Raw genomic sequence first — 18875 nt, forward strand, 5'->3', positions numbered from 1 at the left:
AGAGAGGCAGGCCGCTGCAGCCAGCTGGCGCTCCCTCACTGATGGATAGTGGTGGATTCAGATGTGCAGACTTCAGTTTACCTCTATTAGTGAGCTCTCAGCGTCATTCCTGGAACCACTCAGTAATATGTCGCCCTTGTGATGCCAGGCTCTTTGAATCCAGCGCCCACGCTGCCCCTGTTATCTCTGGCTGCAGCTCAGGCGGCCTGTCTCCGTGAGAACGGCCAATCTATTTGTTTTCATTACGGCGACCGACAGCCGAGAGTGCCTCCTGAAAGCGACCAGACGCGTTTCATGAGGAAACCACAGTTTTCCCGCTGAAACGGAATGCGAGATTGATGGACGCAGCGATAGTTTAAGATTCATATCAGTCAGACTCAATCATGAATTTACGTCTCCCACAAAAGGACAGAAAACTCTCTTTAGAAATCACATCTTTTCAAGCTTTACAACACACAGCACAGTAGAAACTGTGACGAGCACCGTCTTCTCAGGGAACTGAAGATGAGAGTGACTTCTTTGATTTCGTGCCCGATCGCGGCGCCACCGCTAGAGCCGCCTGTGGTCACACCGACGGGTCTCCACACAGATACGTTTTTCTCTTCTTCTGAGGGTCGCGTGTCCGAGGAGACGGATGCTTAGGCAGCAGCCGTCCGGCCCAGGCAGCGAGGCTAAGCAGAATTGATCGCTGTGGGGAAAGGAAAAGTTGTGGTCTCGTGTTACCTGCTGTACTGGCAGGAAAAGAGAGATGCTGCACAGGAGCAGTGAGAAAATCAATGGATTTTACTGCCAACAACCACTTCTGCGTCCACTGGCAGACAGAATATCTTGCTTTTGAAATTGAGACCTTAACAATGATATAGTGCAGCGCGATGCCTCACATTAATATTAATGCACCAGTAGGAAATGACCTTTTTACTATATAGACGTGGTCTTATATTCATTTGTTTAACTTCCATAATCAGGCTCTCCTTTCTACTGGTTGCCATGGCGAATAATTGTTTCTCAATGACATTAGTGAATGACTTTAAACCTTTAAGATTAAAGGAATTAATCAGCCTTAATGACAAATTAAGTATTCCTATTAATCAAGAAAGGGCTTCACTTCAGAGTGGGAGCAATAGGAAACTCTTCTATAGGAGGCCAGACATCACCGTGACTTTAAACAGTAAACTACAGCATCATCAGCTGATCCACAGCTGCTTGATGGCCTCTTTATTTAAAGCGTCCTTTGTCCGTTTATTCATGATATTTTGACTAAAAAAGGACCTAAAAATGTAAATCCATGGCTCTGAGAGTTAAAATTTTGCATCAACAAAATATAAAACATACACCAAGAACTGGGCTCATTTGGAAACTACCCAAGAGAGATTTGTTTTGGCCTGGTAGGAGATAGATTTGTGCAGACGGACTCCCAACAAGAATATTTCAAGATGGTTTCGAGTGACTCTCGGACTAGGCTGCCAAGTGTCCCAGCTGGCGTAAGCTGATTAGTTAATTATGCACATTAACACGTCCACATAGCAGAAAAGACGTTTCCAGAGAAACAATATCTACTACTTGATTTCACGGCGTCGTGGCTGAAGCAGATGTGCAGGACGGTCCAACTGAGGGCGTGACGCCGCTTAGGATTTAATGCTTTTTAACACACAAACATGAAACATGCAGATAAGCGAATTATCATTCCATTTTAAATTATAGGTGTGGGTTGAAAGTCGTCACTGATTATATTATCGGTTAATTGATAAAAGCAGTGATAGTTTGTCGAGACGGGGCTTTGCTGACCACGCAGCCGTGTCCTCTCACTGAAAGCCAGTGTGTGGTTGATCTGAGGTTCCAGATCAAGCTGTTATCTTTAAAGTCACATGCCTGCAGCGGAGCAGAGGACATACAGCACTGACGGCGCTTTGTAAATGGAAGAGTGTGACTTTGTGTACAAGCTTAAACAAAATGCCAGCACTTCAGTTCAGCTCAAGCTAGTTTGCGCCTTATATGCTTTGATGCTGCTTTCTCTCATATCACAGTTAGGTCATTGAACTTTTCTATCAAACAGCGGTTACAAAAGCTGTTTGGCTGCGGGACCACCTCCACGCAGGCGCCGCACCATCCACCGTGTGCTCGAAAGCCTCATAAGTGAGATAACCTGAAGCGTTTGTATTGTTCTCTGGCATGTTTTGCTCCCCTTTCCTCCAAATCTGAGGAACTGTGTGTGTGTGTGTGTGTGTGTGTGTGTGTGTGTGTGTGTGTGTGTGTGTGTGTGTGTGTGTGTGTGTGTGTGTGTGTGTGTGTGCGTGTGTGTGTGTGCGTGCGTGCGCGCGCGTGCGTGCGTGCGTGCGTGTGTGTGTGGCCTTGAGTAGACACTGACAGGGCAAAATGAATCACTCAATTTGTAACAAATTTGTTTGTAAGCTGCAAAAGGTTAGAAAACGTGCTTTGAAAGTATTTCCTCTCAGGTGGCCGATTTGTTATCCTCTGTCTCCGAAGTTTTCACATCCAATTATCTCCTGAAAGTGAAAGATATTGGACGTGTGGCAGGTGGCAATCACCTCTGACGACGTGGAGGCATCAAACCTTTGAAGAAACTACAGTTGCCCCTCGGAGACGTTTCTCAGATCCGCTTTGTTGGTTTCCATTCATTCTGAGGACCATATGCAAAACAGAAACACGGGCAAGCGGCTGCTGCGAACGTGGTTTGCATCGATGGTGAGGCGCCGCGAACACATGGAGACTCTGCTGGAGCGCACGCACACACACACACACACACACACACACACACACACACACACACACACACACACACACACACACACACACACACACACACACACACACACACACACCTACAAAGGGAGCCCAGCGGGGGATCAGTACGGGGAAGACTAAGACGAGTGGTGACATCACGGTCACAGCTGTACCAACAGCAGCAGGTGCCTGTCAGCCGGCTGGAGTGGCAGGGAAACCGGAGTCTTTGATCCCACCTTCATCGTCTGTGACCACCATGAGGGTCCTCGGCCGTCCGTGTGCAGACACCAGAATAGGTGTTTACAGTAACGTCCTAGTGTGAATGTAGAACTGGGTCCGTCGTTGCAGTACATGGCTCGAGCTTCAAGTTGAGTTCCCATTCTGCACGTTCTCCGCCTTCAGCGGGTTTGGACTGGTCTTGATTGGACCTGAAAACGACTGATGCTTCAGACACACACAGACAGGGCACTGAACCCTGGTTTTCTCCTTGTTTAAGTTCATCGCCCTGGAGGTCACAGAGACGAGTGAAAATACAGACTCATCAATCTCGCACTGTCCGTTCGAATTAATGTGCCACATTAGTCTCATTAACAGTTGTCCGCGTCAACTCAAATGAGTTTATCTAATAGTTTATCTAATTTGCGTGCGTCTGGATCGATGGTTGGCTTCAGACACATATGAAGCACGTATGAGGTCCGTGCGACGCAGAGCCGAGCGGCGGCGAGGCGCTGATTGCATATTTGATTGTCCTCCGTCAAAGACGAGCCCAGACTGAGAGACAGGAGCAATATTCATGGCAGAAGTCAGTGAAATTCACTTTGCGAGGAGCGGCGTTAATGGATTTCACTTGTAAGTAGCTTTCACTGAGCTTTTGATTCGAAAACTTATATTGAATGTGGGATTATTATAGCGCGGGGTTCAGGAGCGGTCGCTGCAGACTTTAAGTTCCAGAGTGCCCGCGTGAACGCATGTATGTATTAACCATCCACGTGTTACAAGCATTATTTCAGGTTTAAATGTTTGCCATAAAGGCACAGATTATTATTCAGCGCTAAAAGGCCCAATAGCGCACGTACTGTACATTATCCTGTATTAATACGTGCAGCAGTCAACGACTGGAGGCAGATCCTCAAAGCTCGTGTTGTCCCAGGTGGAGCTGAGGCAGGAAGCAGCGCTGAGCGTGTCACGCAGAATAGATTCCCCCTCGGTGTCTCATAGCGAGCATTTGTAGTAATCAAACCGGGTATTATCATTACAGCCATTTTGCCGAGCGCAGCTTTCTAATCAAATCGCTGCCTCAAATACAGCACTGCTGACAACACACTCTATTCCTTTTAATCAATAGAATTAACTGGCTGTTTGTTTCATCCATCCGCCGAGGAGAACGGCTTTAATTTGTCCCAATGAAACTCTCGTCGCCGCTCGAGTGTTTATGCGGCGAAGATGAATTGTGTCCCTTTTAAAAACAATCAAAAGGAGCGTCGTCGGCGCGGGCGAAGCCGTGGTGGCGTTGTGAGGGATTTAAGGGGGATTTTGATCATGCGGGAAAGCAACGGCCGTGTTTTTAGCCGGAGAACAAGCAACGCGCGCTTTGTTGAGATGACTTGCAAGGAGACGGGACAGTAGGAATTTGTGGAGAACTTTCAAGGACGAGTCCTTCAGGCTTGATCTCCCCTTTGGAAAACAGTCCTTACAAGCACGATTTGTTGAGGACAGAGGATCCACTTAAATCCAGCGTTTTTATTACTGTCACATTGCATTAAGCTCTTTGAAAACAGACACTCGTCCTCATATCCAACTACTCAAAGTTCTAATCATATCAAACACATCCGTCATTGCAGCGGCTGCCCGGCTCCTTATCATTCCGTGCCCTTCTACTCCACGCGGCTACTGAATCAATAGGAACTGTACCTGCAGCCAAGTCTCGTCGCTGAACTAATTAAAGAAGCGCAGTGTGAGATGAACAACATCTCCAGGTGGTTTCTCTCGTAATCAGCGAGAAGCACACAACAATTTAGCCACAGCTGTCATGCTGTAAAAGAGTTAAGTGTGAAACGTATGAGCACTGGCTGCAGCGTTGCCTCCAATCGGGCTGCGTCTGTCTGGGTCCATCCTTCACCGGAGTCAGCACGACACCTTTCATTATCCGGCGTTCCCGCTGAGCCCGCTGTTTTAGTGTCAATACAAATAAAACAATTAGCAGTTTTGTCATTTTTATTGCGGTCGCGAGGAAAAGTGACGGCACTTTTTCTTTTTTTTCTTTTTTTAATTTTTTTTATTGCTGTGTGAGTTCGGGGGCGATCGTGGCTCAGTTGAGCGCTCTCTCACCTTTGAGTCTCGCCGTCAGTAATGTGACTGGTCGTTACTTTATTAACGACGGTCTATTGCCCATTTTTCCATTGATTGATCTCCAGCGTTGACGCCGTCTGAATCCGACATTTCCCACTAACTCAAAGGGAGGAATCCAAAGAAAACAGATGCAGCGGCGACTTCAAGTTGCTCAGTCAGCAGATGTGGCAGCCCAGCTCCAGAAAGGCAGGAGAAAAATCCTGCCTTCCTGCACACGAATCAAAGCCCTGGCGACGGTTCTGAATATTTTTTCACTTTGTTTTACTACAAATTCATTCTGTTGCAGATGCAGAAATGCCGCATCAAATAAGGAAAGAAACAGTTAGAAAGGATTTGTGTTGCACAGTTTAGGGTTATTCATCATTTCACTCAGTTCTTTGTATCTCCTTTGTTATTTCTTCATTGATGTGTAGTAGAATTAATAAGAGTGGAAGGAGCATAAAGCCTGACATGAATATACTGATATAATAGCGCCAACTAAACACTCCGCTCAATATTAAATTCATTTTTATTTATTTAGACATAAATAATATGTTCGTCACCTTAAAAATATTACAGAATTGGAGAATGACTCTTTTTGGAAACAAGCCTGATGTAAACTAAGGCTCGTAGTCCTGTCCAACATGGCTCCTGCTTTTCTCTGTTCCGTTCCCCTTAAGCTCCGGTGCTGATTGAATTAGTTTCCAAATGAAGTTAGAAAGGGAAGGAAAAATCCATCTGCCTGTTTCTCGCTGCCCCCTCCCTCCGTCTATACTGTTAAATGCACATTTGCGTCGGCCGTGCGCTCCTTTGTTTTCATTATCCGAGGAAGTCGTCGTATCCTCACACGCCACGTCCCGGCCCCGTCTCTCTCTCTCTCTCTCTCCCTCACGCCCTCTTAGCGCACGCGGGGCGCATTTATCTGTTTTATCGCGGGATGATTGATTCATCAGTCGGCAGCCGTGCCGGCCCGAATCGCTGGATCTGCAGGAATTGTCAGAAGGGAAGGCGCCCGGGTTCGAGTCGGTGCAGCCCGAGATTGTTCTGCATGTGTATCTTGTAGTTTGTCGTGACGAGCGGTAAATCAAACACTTGTGCATCTGTAAATTCAGCATCTTAATGTCTTGTCGGGAGCGTCTGGATCGCACTGCTCCCTGCTACAGTGCGATGGTTAATTGGCCCCATCGGCAACGGGACGCGGCTTGTTTTAAAGTCACATTAAGTTCACAAATAGACCCCCGTTTATATTTTCATGCTTGGCTTTTCATTGCGTGCAAAGCCCACCGTGTATTTGTCCGTAGAGTACGAGCTGCGGACGCGTGAGAGTCTCGTATGAATATTTGATACTGTGTGAGAAGCCGTGGAGGCGCGAGGAGCGCGGTGGGGTGTGAGCGGCGAGAGCAGCAGCCAGAGTTGTAAACTGTTTTATGTTGAGCTCACTTACTTTGTGGGGCATTTAAAAAGCCGGATCAGCCTCGAGAGGTGAGAACGCCGTATTTTGGGTCATTAAACCTTTTTTTTCTATCTTACACTTGTTTGATGCTCTCAAAGGCAGGACGTTTCCCTTCCTCTGGATGTTGGAGTTCGGACGTACTTTAGATCGGATCAGCGAGTAAGTGTCCGTCTCTCGTCCGGTCACAATGAGCGGGAAACAGAGTGTGAAATCCTCTGCGTCTCTTACTGCTGCTCTGTCAAAACCGTTTTTATGCACACGGATCCCGGCCCCTGGGTTCACTCCGGCTCCCTGCTTCTGCAGGCGCCGTTCTCCTTGCTCCGACGGCGCTAAATGATCCAGACCACCATGGTTGATTTCCCTCTTGTTCCTTTCGCCATGCCCAATTCCCCACCTCGGTTCCCGCAACCATTTAGACCCAACTTGACATTCTGCTGAACTGAGGCTTCGACTGTTTTATGGCCGCTCTGAGTGGCCCTTTAGAATTCCAGGTTGCAGTGTCTGTGCTTAATGCACTGGGTTTGCAAGAAGCCTGTCTTTGTTTTGGAGGAAGCAGTGAAAATCAAATAAATGTGCACTTTTTATTCCCAAGCTCTTTGGTGACTTATTAAATTATGAATGGAGAGAAGATGTGTAAAAAATTAAATGCTGACCATTCAGGTGTTAGAGGCTCTTTTATTCAATCCAGGCTAACGTTGCCATGTCAGCATTTATAATGCTCCATAAATCGGCCTTAGTGCTCCTTTTTCCCTCTTTCTATAGTCACATATGTGAATATGTGTAACTTTTAAACAGGAGTGAGCTTTTACCACAATGCTGCCATGGCAACCGGGGCTTTTATTTTGACGGTGCACTAAACATTCAGTAGAAAGATGAAAGCCCTTATTTGTCACTCTCCCACTTGGTACTTGGTCACAACCCCACCATTTAACCCACACCCTGTGGGAGCAGTGGGCTGCCACTCAGTGTCCTGCTCAAGGACACACCTGCTGCCAGAAGCGGGGCTTGAACCTGGGACCTCGTGCTTCCCCTGTCACAATTTGTTTAGAATCAGATGTGCTGATGATGGCAACATGCACAGCAGATGTCATTTCAGCGCTTCTTTACTGATTTATGTTATATATCTTTATATTATACATCCTGATGTGCCCCGACCGAGCAACCAGCTGATTTGAGTCACAGTCCTGCCTACACGTGTCATACCTCATCATCAGCTTATTCCATCCACATGGACGCGTTTCTGTGCACAGATTGCGTTTGACGTTCACAGATGAACCTTTGAAAAGTGTTCCTTTATGGGTTAAATACCAAGAAAGAGAAAATGAGTCAGTTCAGTGTGAGCGGCCCGGTCTAAGACAATGTGATGTTTTCTCTCTGTGACATTTCTCCATGCGGCTGAGTCACGCTTCAGACTGTCTGCACACCTTCCTCCCACCCTGCGAACGCGCAGGAGGCATTTATTCCCTGCGACATCCCACCAGAGCGCGTGGAAAAGGGAGAGGCGCCGTGTCTGGACCGTGTGCAGCCCGGACCCGCGGCTGCTGCTGCCTTCTCAAACGGCGTGATGTTTCATTTTAAACGAGCCCTTATGGTTCTTTGTCCACCGCGTTCATGAGGCGCTCCGGGCTGTTTGTTTGCCGCAGTAATGAGCCAAACCAGCAAAATTAATGAATACAAGTTAAAGTCTAGTTTATTCGGGCCAAAGTGGTTGCTGATTATAGCATTAACTACTGTATGCACAGCATTTTATCCCGGTTCATATTTAATTCATGACGCTGGGACTCTTTGCAGTTGCAGAAAACAAGAACATGCGATCTACAGTACCATCGTTGTCCAGCCCAGAGACGCCCAGGTCCCTGGTTCAGATCCGACTCGCTACGGCACATTTTGATCCGAGGAAGAGCGTTGGAACGTGTTCTTTGCATTCCGTGGACGAGCACTGTCCCAGTCAGACGTCTGTTTGGAACCCACCACGCTTTGGAGAAGTCAGGTTTTTCTGCAGCACGGCACAATGGTCCAGTTTAAAACGGGGCTTCTCTTGACTATAAGCAGCAATAATGCATTGTTTTAACACTATTTTAATTTAGAAACAGCAGCAGCTGCCTTATTGTGGGGTGATGTGTCATAGCACTGCAGTGATGTGTTTCGCACATATTCACAGTGTCCCTGATGCTGCACTGTGACCTCAGAGCACGCTGACACTGGAAGCCCGCGTCGTACGCACTCCACGGGCTTCTCAGAATAAATTAGTCCCCGACAAATGGAGTTAAATCAGCGCAGCTGGAGGAATAATGCGAGCCGGATGCTTTGTATGCGCGTTCCGTATTCACGAGCCTCGTTGGGCTCCTCGTAAAGCGGCGTCTTACTGCATTAATCTCTTTATCCTGCGATGGCAAAGTCACTGGGAGCGGGGACATGCGAGTTACGCGCCACTCCTCATCGTAACGAGCGGCGCCCATGAGCGTTCGCCGGGCAGACGTGCACCAGGGCACACGGCGCCAGCAGCAAAAGTCCAGATACTGGACGCGACTGAGCTCGTCTCCGCTTTTGATTGGGAGTCTGTCGAGAAAATTAGCTCGGATAACGGCTGCGTTAATCTTATTTTAGCATCCTATCCACGCAGCGAGAAACACCCACAAATTGATTCTTGTGTTTTATTTCTCGGGCAACAAAGGCTTCACACTCCCCTAGTTTGTGCGGGTTAACAGCTCGTGGAGGAGGGAATGCGTTGGAGATGGCGCTGGAAGACGGAGGGGAGGAGGGGGCCCTCGCTTTAACAGGCTTATCTCGCTCCCTAATTCAGTTTGGTCCGTCAAAGCGTTGAGAGCCGGTGTCGCTGGGGGCGCCCGTTCTTTTTGACCGCTACCTGTGACAGCAATCACAGGTTCCCCTTCGAGCTCGCCTTTGTTTTCAGTGGCAGACTCCAGTGTTCGGGCACAACAACTCCGCCTCGTTGTTGTAGCAGCCTCGCAGTGTGAGGCGCCAGGCCTCGTTCTGGCCCCTCGCTCCCGCCGCTTGTTGTGACATCATAGCTATTATTACAGTACGGGCATTCCTTTGTTTATTCTATATTATTTTATAAAGCTGCATTGAGGGAGGCGGATCTACAGTAGTTTCCATTTGAATTTGAATGAAGCACACACACACACAGTGTATGTGCATAATAACGTACCTGTGACGGCAGCACTTTCAAATGATGCCTGCATGCAAACTTTAATGCCTCTCTGTCCTACTTTCATTATACTTGTTTTTTCCTCCTGGCTGCATTTCACTCAGCCAGGCCTCCGCCTCTTAGCGAGCGCGGTTTCGCCTGCACGCGTGTCAGGACCGGGGCCCGCGCGCCTCTGTACGCAGCAGGAGCTCTGCGTTGGGAAGGCCCCTCTAATACCCAGAAAGCAGCCTCCAGTCGCCGCGGCTGAGAGACAGAGGCGCTTTGGAGAAGGTGCACAGCGCCGCTCGACAATAGCCCGGTTTCAGGGCCTGCGATGCTGCAGGCGGCGTGTGATGTTCTGCCAGGCGCCCGAGCCACAACTTATGCACTGCTTCGAGTTTGTGCGCTCGTTGAATGGTCGCGGTGTCAGAGCGGTGAGCGCTCCGCAAATATACAACTGCCTGCCTGCGTTTCTGGCTCCTGCTCTAAACTAAAAGAACCCAGAGTCGCTCCCTGTTCCTCACTCTTTGTCCCAAACAACAGGCCTAATTTGTTGTTTTCGCTGTGCGCCGAAGAATGGAATTCGAGGAGAAGCGTTTCAATGTCAGCCTTTTATCTCACGCCGCGCGTCACATGACCCACGGCTTTCAGCACCCCCCACCTTTAATCTTAAGCCTTTTCATATTAAGACGGCGCTTTTGACCGGTTCAGGGCTACAGAGAAGTGACGCTATTCCTGGACATGTTTTATTATGTGGAATGAACATTACGCAACACCTGCTGCCTCATCCTCATGGAAGAGCAGTGGGAGTAAATTCGTTTTAATACCCACCCTTGATCTTTTATTACAGTAACTATTCTTGCGCTGCACTTTTGCACTAGTGCCCATTTTAGTCGGCGTCGCCTTTCTCCTCCACTTGTTCACATACATTATTCATTTGACATAATTAACACAGTAGAAAATGTTGCTTAGCAGAAGCTTGGCCCAATTTAGGCGCAATACAGAATCCTTTCTTCGAAGCAGATGTAGTCGGAGTAGAGTGGAGAATCGCGGAGCAGCTCCAGGAGTCGACGCTGCTGTGCATTTTGGGCTTCACCTCGTCTACATAACAGTATACTTTGTGTCGTCCCTCTTGCACCATAAATTGTTTGCAACAAATTAGAACCTATTAAAAATTAACCCAAATGGTGCAGTCTGGGTCTCAGAAGGTGCTGGAGCTTGCAGTTTGTGTTCTGCTGAGGCAGGGCCGTGGGCCTCGCCCCGTTGTTCAATATTCTGGGGATAATTGAAACTGACTTCTTGCACCCGGCGTCTTCATGCAGTAAATCCTCTGATAACATCAAACGGAAAATAAAGATGCTGATGCGCTCCTGCTGCTGACTGGAAGCATCCAGGCCACTGGAATCGATCATTATTCTCTAATCCTCTGTGTTTCAGGTGGACTTGCTGGTGCCGACCAAGGTCACGGGGGTCATCACCCAGGGAGCCAAGGACTTCGGCCACGTCCAGTTTGTTGGCTCATACAAAGTCGCCTACAGCAACGATGGAGAGCGGTGGAGCGTTTATCAGGATGAGAAACAAAGGAAGGACAAGGTGAGTGAATGAGTCAAATACGTCGTCATAGTCATAGTATAAATATCACACTATGAAGGAGTGACGCATTCTGGGAGCGAGGAAAAACTTAGAAATACAGAAACCAAGAGGAGACAAAAATACAAAGGAGCAGGTGTCAAAACGATGAGTATTAAGTGTGAAATTGTCCGTTTGGGGAGCTGTCTGTTTCCTCTTTCCACTTCACTTTAGCATCTCCTTATCTGCGGCTCTGAGCTGTGAGCAGGCCCGGTCTGTCCTATTGCTCCTGTCGGGGCCGGGATCAGATAAGGTCCGCGCTGTCAACCTGGCCCCGGCCACAGCTATGCTGAAAGTCTTGTTTATGGCCCTTCAATGGAGTACACATGTCCATTCCAATCGCCCACGACAACAGAGACGGCGCGGGTCTGCAGCCGCCTCTCTGCTGATATCAGGATGGCTGCAGGCGCCGGGTTCCAGCTAAAGCCGGAGCCTCTTGTCTTTCAGATACTGGTGGCAAGAGAGGTTTGTTTACTTCTCTCTCTTCCTGTGTTATTGAAAGATAAGCCGCGCTTCTTCTGCCTATTTGTGCATTAGAGATGTGTTGACGATGGAAAAGCGAGACGCTGACGTCCGGCAGAATTCATACATGTACAGTATATTGCACAAACAGACTGATGCGGCAGCGACGCATTCAGGTGTTTACTCGCCTTTAGTGAAGTTTAAAGTTAAGGCTTTTAATTATTTTTTGAGGGGACAGAGGTCGCGAATGGGGCGAGAGCAGCTGGTGTTGAACATGTAGCGCTGAAACTCGGAGCACTTTGATCGAGCAAATAAAAAGCCTCAATAGCCAGATATCGTTCATGGCCTGATCCTTGTTGTGGCGCCAGTGCAGCAGCCAGTGCCCAGAATTTTCAAATCCCCTCCTTGCGGAGTTTATAATTTCAACACCCATGATGATCGTTGGACACAGGCCACTGCATGCTCAGCATGATTTCCACTCACGCAGGCTCAATGCTGAGCACTGGACACTTTCCAAAGGGCCTGACAAGCAACACATGAGATAGCAATGGGAAAGGGGAGAGAGGCCTCCTGTCATATCCCACAAAGCCATTGTGTTTGGAACGTGTCGTTTATAAATCGAATTTTCAGAAGAGAAGGCAGCGCTTCCATCCAGCCGCATGGATTAAAACATCTCCCTGCAGCAGCTGCGTTCCTCCAGTCGTCCGAAGGCTCCCCTGCGCTGTTAATGTTGTATAATTCAGATCGGGGGGGGGGGGGGGGGGGGGGGGGGGTTGCTCTGTATTAGAGGGCAGACGTGTGTTAAGCGCGGCTCGTGAGAATGTCAATCAGCTGCACGGAGCCGAGGGGCTGCTCATGTATGACTCTTCAAGGTGTTTTCCCCCCTTCAGTCGGCTGAAGCGGCCATTAGCGCCAGAGGACGCGTTCGGCCGCCGGCGTCCCGAGGCGCCCGCCGTGGCAGGGCTCCGCTGCGTGCGTGCGTCTGGGCGTCTGGTTGGGGCGCAGCGGCGGAGCCTTGTATGTATTCTCCTCAGCTCCCCCCTCCAGCTCCTGTGTGGCAGAGGCTGCAGGCAGTTAGATCTAGATTGAGAGAGGAGGCTCGGACGGAATACAGATGCTGCGGGAGCGACAGTATCCCCCCACAAAGCCGGCCCAGCGCCCGTGTGCCTTTTTGTCGCACGGGCCCCAAATACCTGTGTAGGAACCACACAGGGCAACAGCTTTATAATCAAATTCCACTATTTACATAGCAGCATTTCCGGAACCCAAATGCTTTTCCACACTAACTAATTCCTACAGTAGGTGCCAATAATTGTCGTGAGCGATCGAGCACAAACGCAATTGATTTATGTTTAATGCTGTTTCGGCGGGGTGACAAAGGGTTAATAAGCCGTCAGGGCCTTCGCTTCCCTTGAGGTCGAAGGCGAAGTTTTACATAGCTGTACTGTAAGTACAATGGTCTGGAGATGAGCCACTACAATAGTGGTGTTTTCTGTCTAAATACCGGCTGCAGCTCAGGATGAGAAAAGCACATAACCAGATAACATGGTAATAATAATAATAATAATAATAATAATACAACACCAATAACTGGCTCCCGGCCGGGGTCTAAGCCAGCGCGCTGCCCTTGACCTTTCTGTAATCACCACTGCTGGTTCAGGCAACTCCGGGGCACAGAGACGGGAGCGAGCTGCTTACTTGACCCGTGCAGCAGCTTTAAATAATGGAGGACGGACGGACGGACGGACGGCGGCGTCTCCAGAGGCCGGCGAGGCCTCTCGTAGCCGCGCTAGTAATCGATAGCTGGGAGCAGAGCCGCGGCCCCCGGGTCACCCTGAGACGCGCACCAGCGCAGGCAATGCGGGCCCCTGTTGGACTTCAGGTCAATGAAGCCAGACGTACAGTACCTGAACCATCTCCCACGTGCTTAAATATGATATGTAATACAACCTTGGCACTGCGTGATTATGGAGCTGCCAACGGGCTGCGCTGCCACGGACCTGCTCGGCCTTGGTTGAAACCTCCGTCTGACGTGGGCCACAGTCAGCCGGCAGCGTTAAACGCTTTGATAAATAGCAGGAGACGGAGCAGATGCTTATACGGAGGATAGTGAAGGTTGTTCGGTATAGTGCCACTTTGATCTTCTCACTCATTTCTTTTATTGTGCTTCTTCTGTCTGTTCCAGACAGTCTGTTTCAGAAGCAGCGCAGGTCTCCAGACTGTCTGGGTCGCTGTCATGCTGCCGCCTGGTGCCGCCTTCGCGCCTCTCTGTCCTGCTGCGCTGCATCATGCTCTGCTTGTCACAATACAAGTTTTTGACAACACCAAAAGTGACACTGTCGTCCACTGATTAAGTTGCACCCGTGCATTTTGCAGCGCGGCACCCAAACGTCCACTAATGAAACTGACAGAGAGAATAATGCCGTGCGAATTGCGCCCTGACGCCCGGTGAACGGTCTGAACCGTGTGGTGCATTATAGACGAGGAAGAAAGGGAAGAGGAGGGGCCTCCCCGCGGGAGGGAAGTGTTGAAAAGGGAAGTTGGTTGTAAAGGTGGCGCGCGGTCGTCTGTATCAGACGCGTGAAGGAAAGAAAAAAAGGTTATTAAACTGTGCGCCTGTCACATAAACTCAGCTTTTGTTCTCGGGAAGACGAAGGCGCTGAAACAACGGCGACAAACAAGCCGCGTAAGGAGCCACATGAAAGCGGTCAGGGTAATTGAAAAGCACAAGCGCCGCGAAGAGAAGGCCTGATAAGTGTGACATCATTAGACGAGTCTTATGTGTCCACCTGCTCCCAGACAGCCTCTGGCTTTATTCTGTACAGTAACAGCGGCGTATCCGTCTGGTACCGAAAATAGATTCACAGCCTTCACGGAGATTCATCTTAGTTTTATATTAAAAATGAAATGGGATTCGCAGTTATAATGTTTCAGGTTTTCACATGAACCTACGTGGGCGTCGTTCTCTAGAGATGTAACCAGTCAGGAAATAAATTAATTAGATGTTTGTTATTTTACCTTAAGGTCTATGTTAAGAAAGAAAATGAAGCTCTGGTTTTAATCCAGGCTCCTGCTCTATTATTTTGACTGAGGCCGGTGTGGACGTTATTATGCTAGTTTCCTGCTATTATACATTCTGTCTTGGCCTTCGTGAGCCCAAAGCTCAGCATGATGGTGCACGTGGAACATGTCGGCCGTTTGATTGTTTAAGTCCAGAATCGGCGCCTCTGACGATCTGAAAGGGAAATGAGTTGACGCCTCCCTCTGTGAAAGGTTGCACCCTCGCCTCCACCTGCTGATTTAGCCCACTGATTTCCTATTCCACACAACAGTGAATCCCATTATACCCCAATTATACAGGCATAATCATGTCTGTTTAATTGAAATGATCATATTCGTCAATGAAGCAGTCCCTGTAGATGTGTTTTTTTTTTCTTCTAATGTGCTTCATTCTACTGTCTAATAAGCGCACGCTAACACAACCCTGCTAATAATCAACAACAGCGCATTCGTCCCAGTCTGGCAATTATCCCAGTTTGTGTGTGATTGCTGGTTAACCCTTGACCCTTTTGTTGTTCACGGGCTGAACTGAAAAGGAAAGGAAAGAAAAGTAGTAACTAGTGGCAGCTCTTCATTCAGCGCCGGCAGAGGCGCGAGGCCTTCAAGGCCACAGCCTGAAGACGGAGGAATGTTTGCGCCGAAATAGTTTTTAACGAGCTTCCGCGTTGTGGTTGTTGTTGTTATTCTTCGGGGGCAATGACACGAGTCGGAGGAAGTAAGAATGAAGGCACCAGTAAACGTTCCCACATGCCGTTGTGTTCGCAGGTTTTCCAGGGCAACTTTGACAACGACACGCACAGAAAGAACGTGATAGAGCCGCCCGTCTACGCCCGCCTCATCCGGATCCTGCCCTGGTCGTGGTACGGCCGGATCACCCTGCGCGTAGAAATCCTCGGATGCACAGAGGAAGAGTGAAGCCCCTGCCCTCCATTTTCCTCGCCATACCCCCCCTTCTTTCCCTCCCCCCTTATGTTGAAATACTGGAGTATCTCACCCAGTACCTCCAAAACAAACTGTGCTACCTGTAAAAAGAAATCAATTTCCAATGGATTTTTCAAGAATAAGTGTCCGGTTGTGGTGGGTTGCTGTTTGTTACTTTGTACAATGATTTCAGACCTGCACCCGATCCACATTTTATCTTTGAGTTTGCTGTTCAGAGCGTGATCTTCGTCTTTTTATTCTCCATGCTGTTCGGGGTCATTATACCTGGGAGGGGTGGGCTCGAGGGCGGTCGGTGGACGGTGGGTTTCACTTGTTGCCATGGAAGCTATTGTACAGTGTCACTTTTTAACGAAGATGTGAGATCTGTCTGCCGTGCTCCATCCGACGTGATTTACCGACGTCACGCCATGAACTGAACTCTCACGTTTAGATCACACGCATCCGGTCTGCTTTTAACTTTGATTTTTCCACTTCCACCTCAAACCATGCTAATGATCACTAGCATCACTACATCGATCAAAACACTATTAACACTCTTGTATTATATGTAAAAGACTAAGAAATTGCATGGTGGGTGAATTATACATGTATATTATGACAAATCATTTCCAACTTCCAGCCCTGGGAGCAAATTGCTTTGATTTAGGGACCTATTTTTATGTGCATTATTAAAAAGTTACAGCTCACCGCAAGAAGAAGTACAGCCGACCGACACGTGAGACAGTGAACAAGCGCCGACGCTCACGCTTTGTTGAATTGACTAAATAGTCTCATTGTGAGTTTCCACCTTTTATTTGTATCTATTTGATTGTTGCTACGCCTTTTCAGCAGTTACTGTTTGTGCTTGTTGATTTTTCTTTATTTATTTGGACGAATATGTTTCTCTGTTGTCTTGGAGTTAAATCACTTTAAAGCTCAGGATCGATGTCACTCACAATAACCCACGTGTGTATAATTGGCCAGCTGCAAAGAATTGTGTCAGTTTTCAAAACACAAACAAACCTTAATTAATGTCTTCATTTTCAAACGCGCCATTGTGTCAGATCTATTATGAGGATGAACCACTGTACAGAGAGAGTCTGCGGATCGGCTTCCTTTCAGGGGATTTAATGGTTGTTACAGCATCACGCTGGTGAAGAAATAATATTAATAATAACAGCGATGAAGTGTTAAATAGCTTGTGGGCCGTTTCAGTCGACAGCCGCTCTCTGCATGTTCATACTGTTTCAGGGTGCAAACACAGTTTACACATTAATGTTAAAGGGGATGAAAGGGCTGCTCCGCCGGTGCCGTCAAAGCATCTGGCTAATGCGGTTTCGCTGTATGGGCTCAGCTGTCGGCCGCGTCCTGCAGTGATGCGTGGCGGCTAAATAAATGGAAGTAAACAAGTACCTGAGGTGTCGCGGCAGAGCCGGGCCCGGATCGGTCCCGTGGTTTCTCCCCTTGACCGGCTTCTCCAGAGTGCTACAATAGGAGCTGAAGGGAAGCGCGCCCACTTTACCGCGTCGCTGCAGAACCTCCGCTTTCGGCCGTTTACCCATCCACTCGTTTTGTGTTGAAACTCAAGTGAAAGTAAGACGTTTAATGGACACCTATTGATTCAATGCGGCAGCCCTTTCAGTCCTGGCTTCTGACTAGGTTGGGAACACAAGTGCCACTTCACTACTTTATGTTTAATGAATAAAAATGCACTGGCATGAAACGTTTCTGGACGTCAGGCACAGACCACAAACCATCTACATGAATGTTGTAGTTGAAGTAACTGTGGAGTCTGAAAACAAAACCTGTTCTGATTGTTATGTATCTGGAAAACTGGAACTAAGTGAAGTGTATCCGAATGTATTCTGGTTTGAAGTACAGTAAATCATATATGGTACTATTATGGCCTCACTCAGCCTGTTTTCGAGATGTGAAGACGTCGTGTGAATCGGTGACTGTGACTCTCTGGGCTCATGGACGCAGTTTAAGCATATTCAGATCATTTCTCACATTTTCCTCACTGTTTCCATTTTGACCATATTAGTTTTGCGCTGCCAGCGTCTGCTGGAGCAGACGTGCTTTGAGGACATTTGCATGTTTAGGTAAATGTAGAAACTATACAGTACAACAGAGATGTTCACAGGCGCATTATGTTCTTCTTTCTGTACCTTAACGCCCTAATAACCTTTACTTTGCCACCATCAGCTGTCTTGTGCTTTGTCAAACTCCCACTCACAGGTGGAAGCGGAGAGCAAAATGAAAACCAAGCCTCACATATTATTTCTTAGTCCCACAGCCTGAGTGTCATCACCATGTATAAAATGTACCTAATATAATGCTGTTTAGGTTCAAGCCTGCAGAGTGAGGAACGTGAGAAACTGTGTACAGATCAAAAAAGATGTTGCTTCAGACAAAAGCTTCTTCAGTTTGACAAATTAAAACATATCTGTGAAAATTAAGCTGGAGTTCTGTTGTTTGTTTTTTTATTCTTTTTGTGAAACGCGTGAACCCTCCTCCTCAGGTTCACCTTCAGCCTGAGGCTGGGGTCAACTTCGGATGATGATGGTGATCGGGTTTGATGTCAGAAGTTTCTCAACAACTTTTTTTGCATTTTAATGAATTGGAACCAAATTTACCAAAAGAGGCCGTTAGTTGCACTCGATTTGGGTCAACGCATTACATGTAATGTAAGTTGTGTTGATTGAGTCCGTCTGACCTGCTGCTGCCAGTTCCTCTGTCCCAGGTGAATCCTCGCAGCAGAACCGACAGCAGCAATGGTTCTGTTACAGAAGGCTCAGGACAAAGCAGGACAACTGTCACATCCTTCAGCTGAATGAAGCTACATGGCAACAAAATAATCAGTAAAGGTTTCACCTTCAGAGGGACAGTCATGACTTTTTTAAGGATGAGCCTCATTTCTTCTGTGAACAGATGTTTCACATGTGGTATTTTACTGGCAATAAATCAATGTAGTGACCTCCACACTGGATGCAGGGATCTCCTCTCGGTATCTGGGTTTCAGACATTTCAGACAGAGCGTTTCGTGTGATTTTCTGCATCATTTCGTGTCGGCTACAGTCATTTCCTCCACCAGCAATGATGTCATTTACAATAAATGACATCACTGGT

General features: G+C 48.0%; 1 protein-coding gene across 3 annotated transcripts in view; it reads left to right on the top strand.

Annotated features, from left to right (window-relative positions):
- Nucleotides 1-18205, top strand: part of LOC114861951 (EGF-like repeat and discoidin I-like domain-containing protein 3) — a 68211-nt gene extending 50006 nt beyond the window's left edge. For all 3 annotated transcript variants that reach the window (XM_029161714.2, XM_029161715.2, XM_055511716.1), the window contains 2 exons: nucleotides 11112-11267; nucleotides 15591-18205. In XM_029161714.2, coding sequence (XP_029017547.1) covers nucleotides 11112-11267; nucleotides 15591-15740 — 306 coding nt within the window. In that variant the 3' untranslated portion in view covers nucleotides 15741-18205. The remainder of the gene's footprint in view (nucleotides 1-11111; nucleotides 11268-15590) is intronic.
- Nucleotides 18206-18875: the final 670 nt, after the last annotated feature.

Source organism: Betta splendens, chromosome 9, assembly GCF_900634795.4.
Source record: "Betta splendens chromosome 9, fBetSpl5.4, whole genome shotgun sequence".
Classification (NCBI taxonomy): domain Eukaryota; kingdom Metazoa; phylum Chordata; class Actinopteri; order Anabantiformes; family Osphronemidae; genus Betta; species Betta splendens.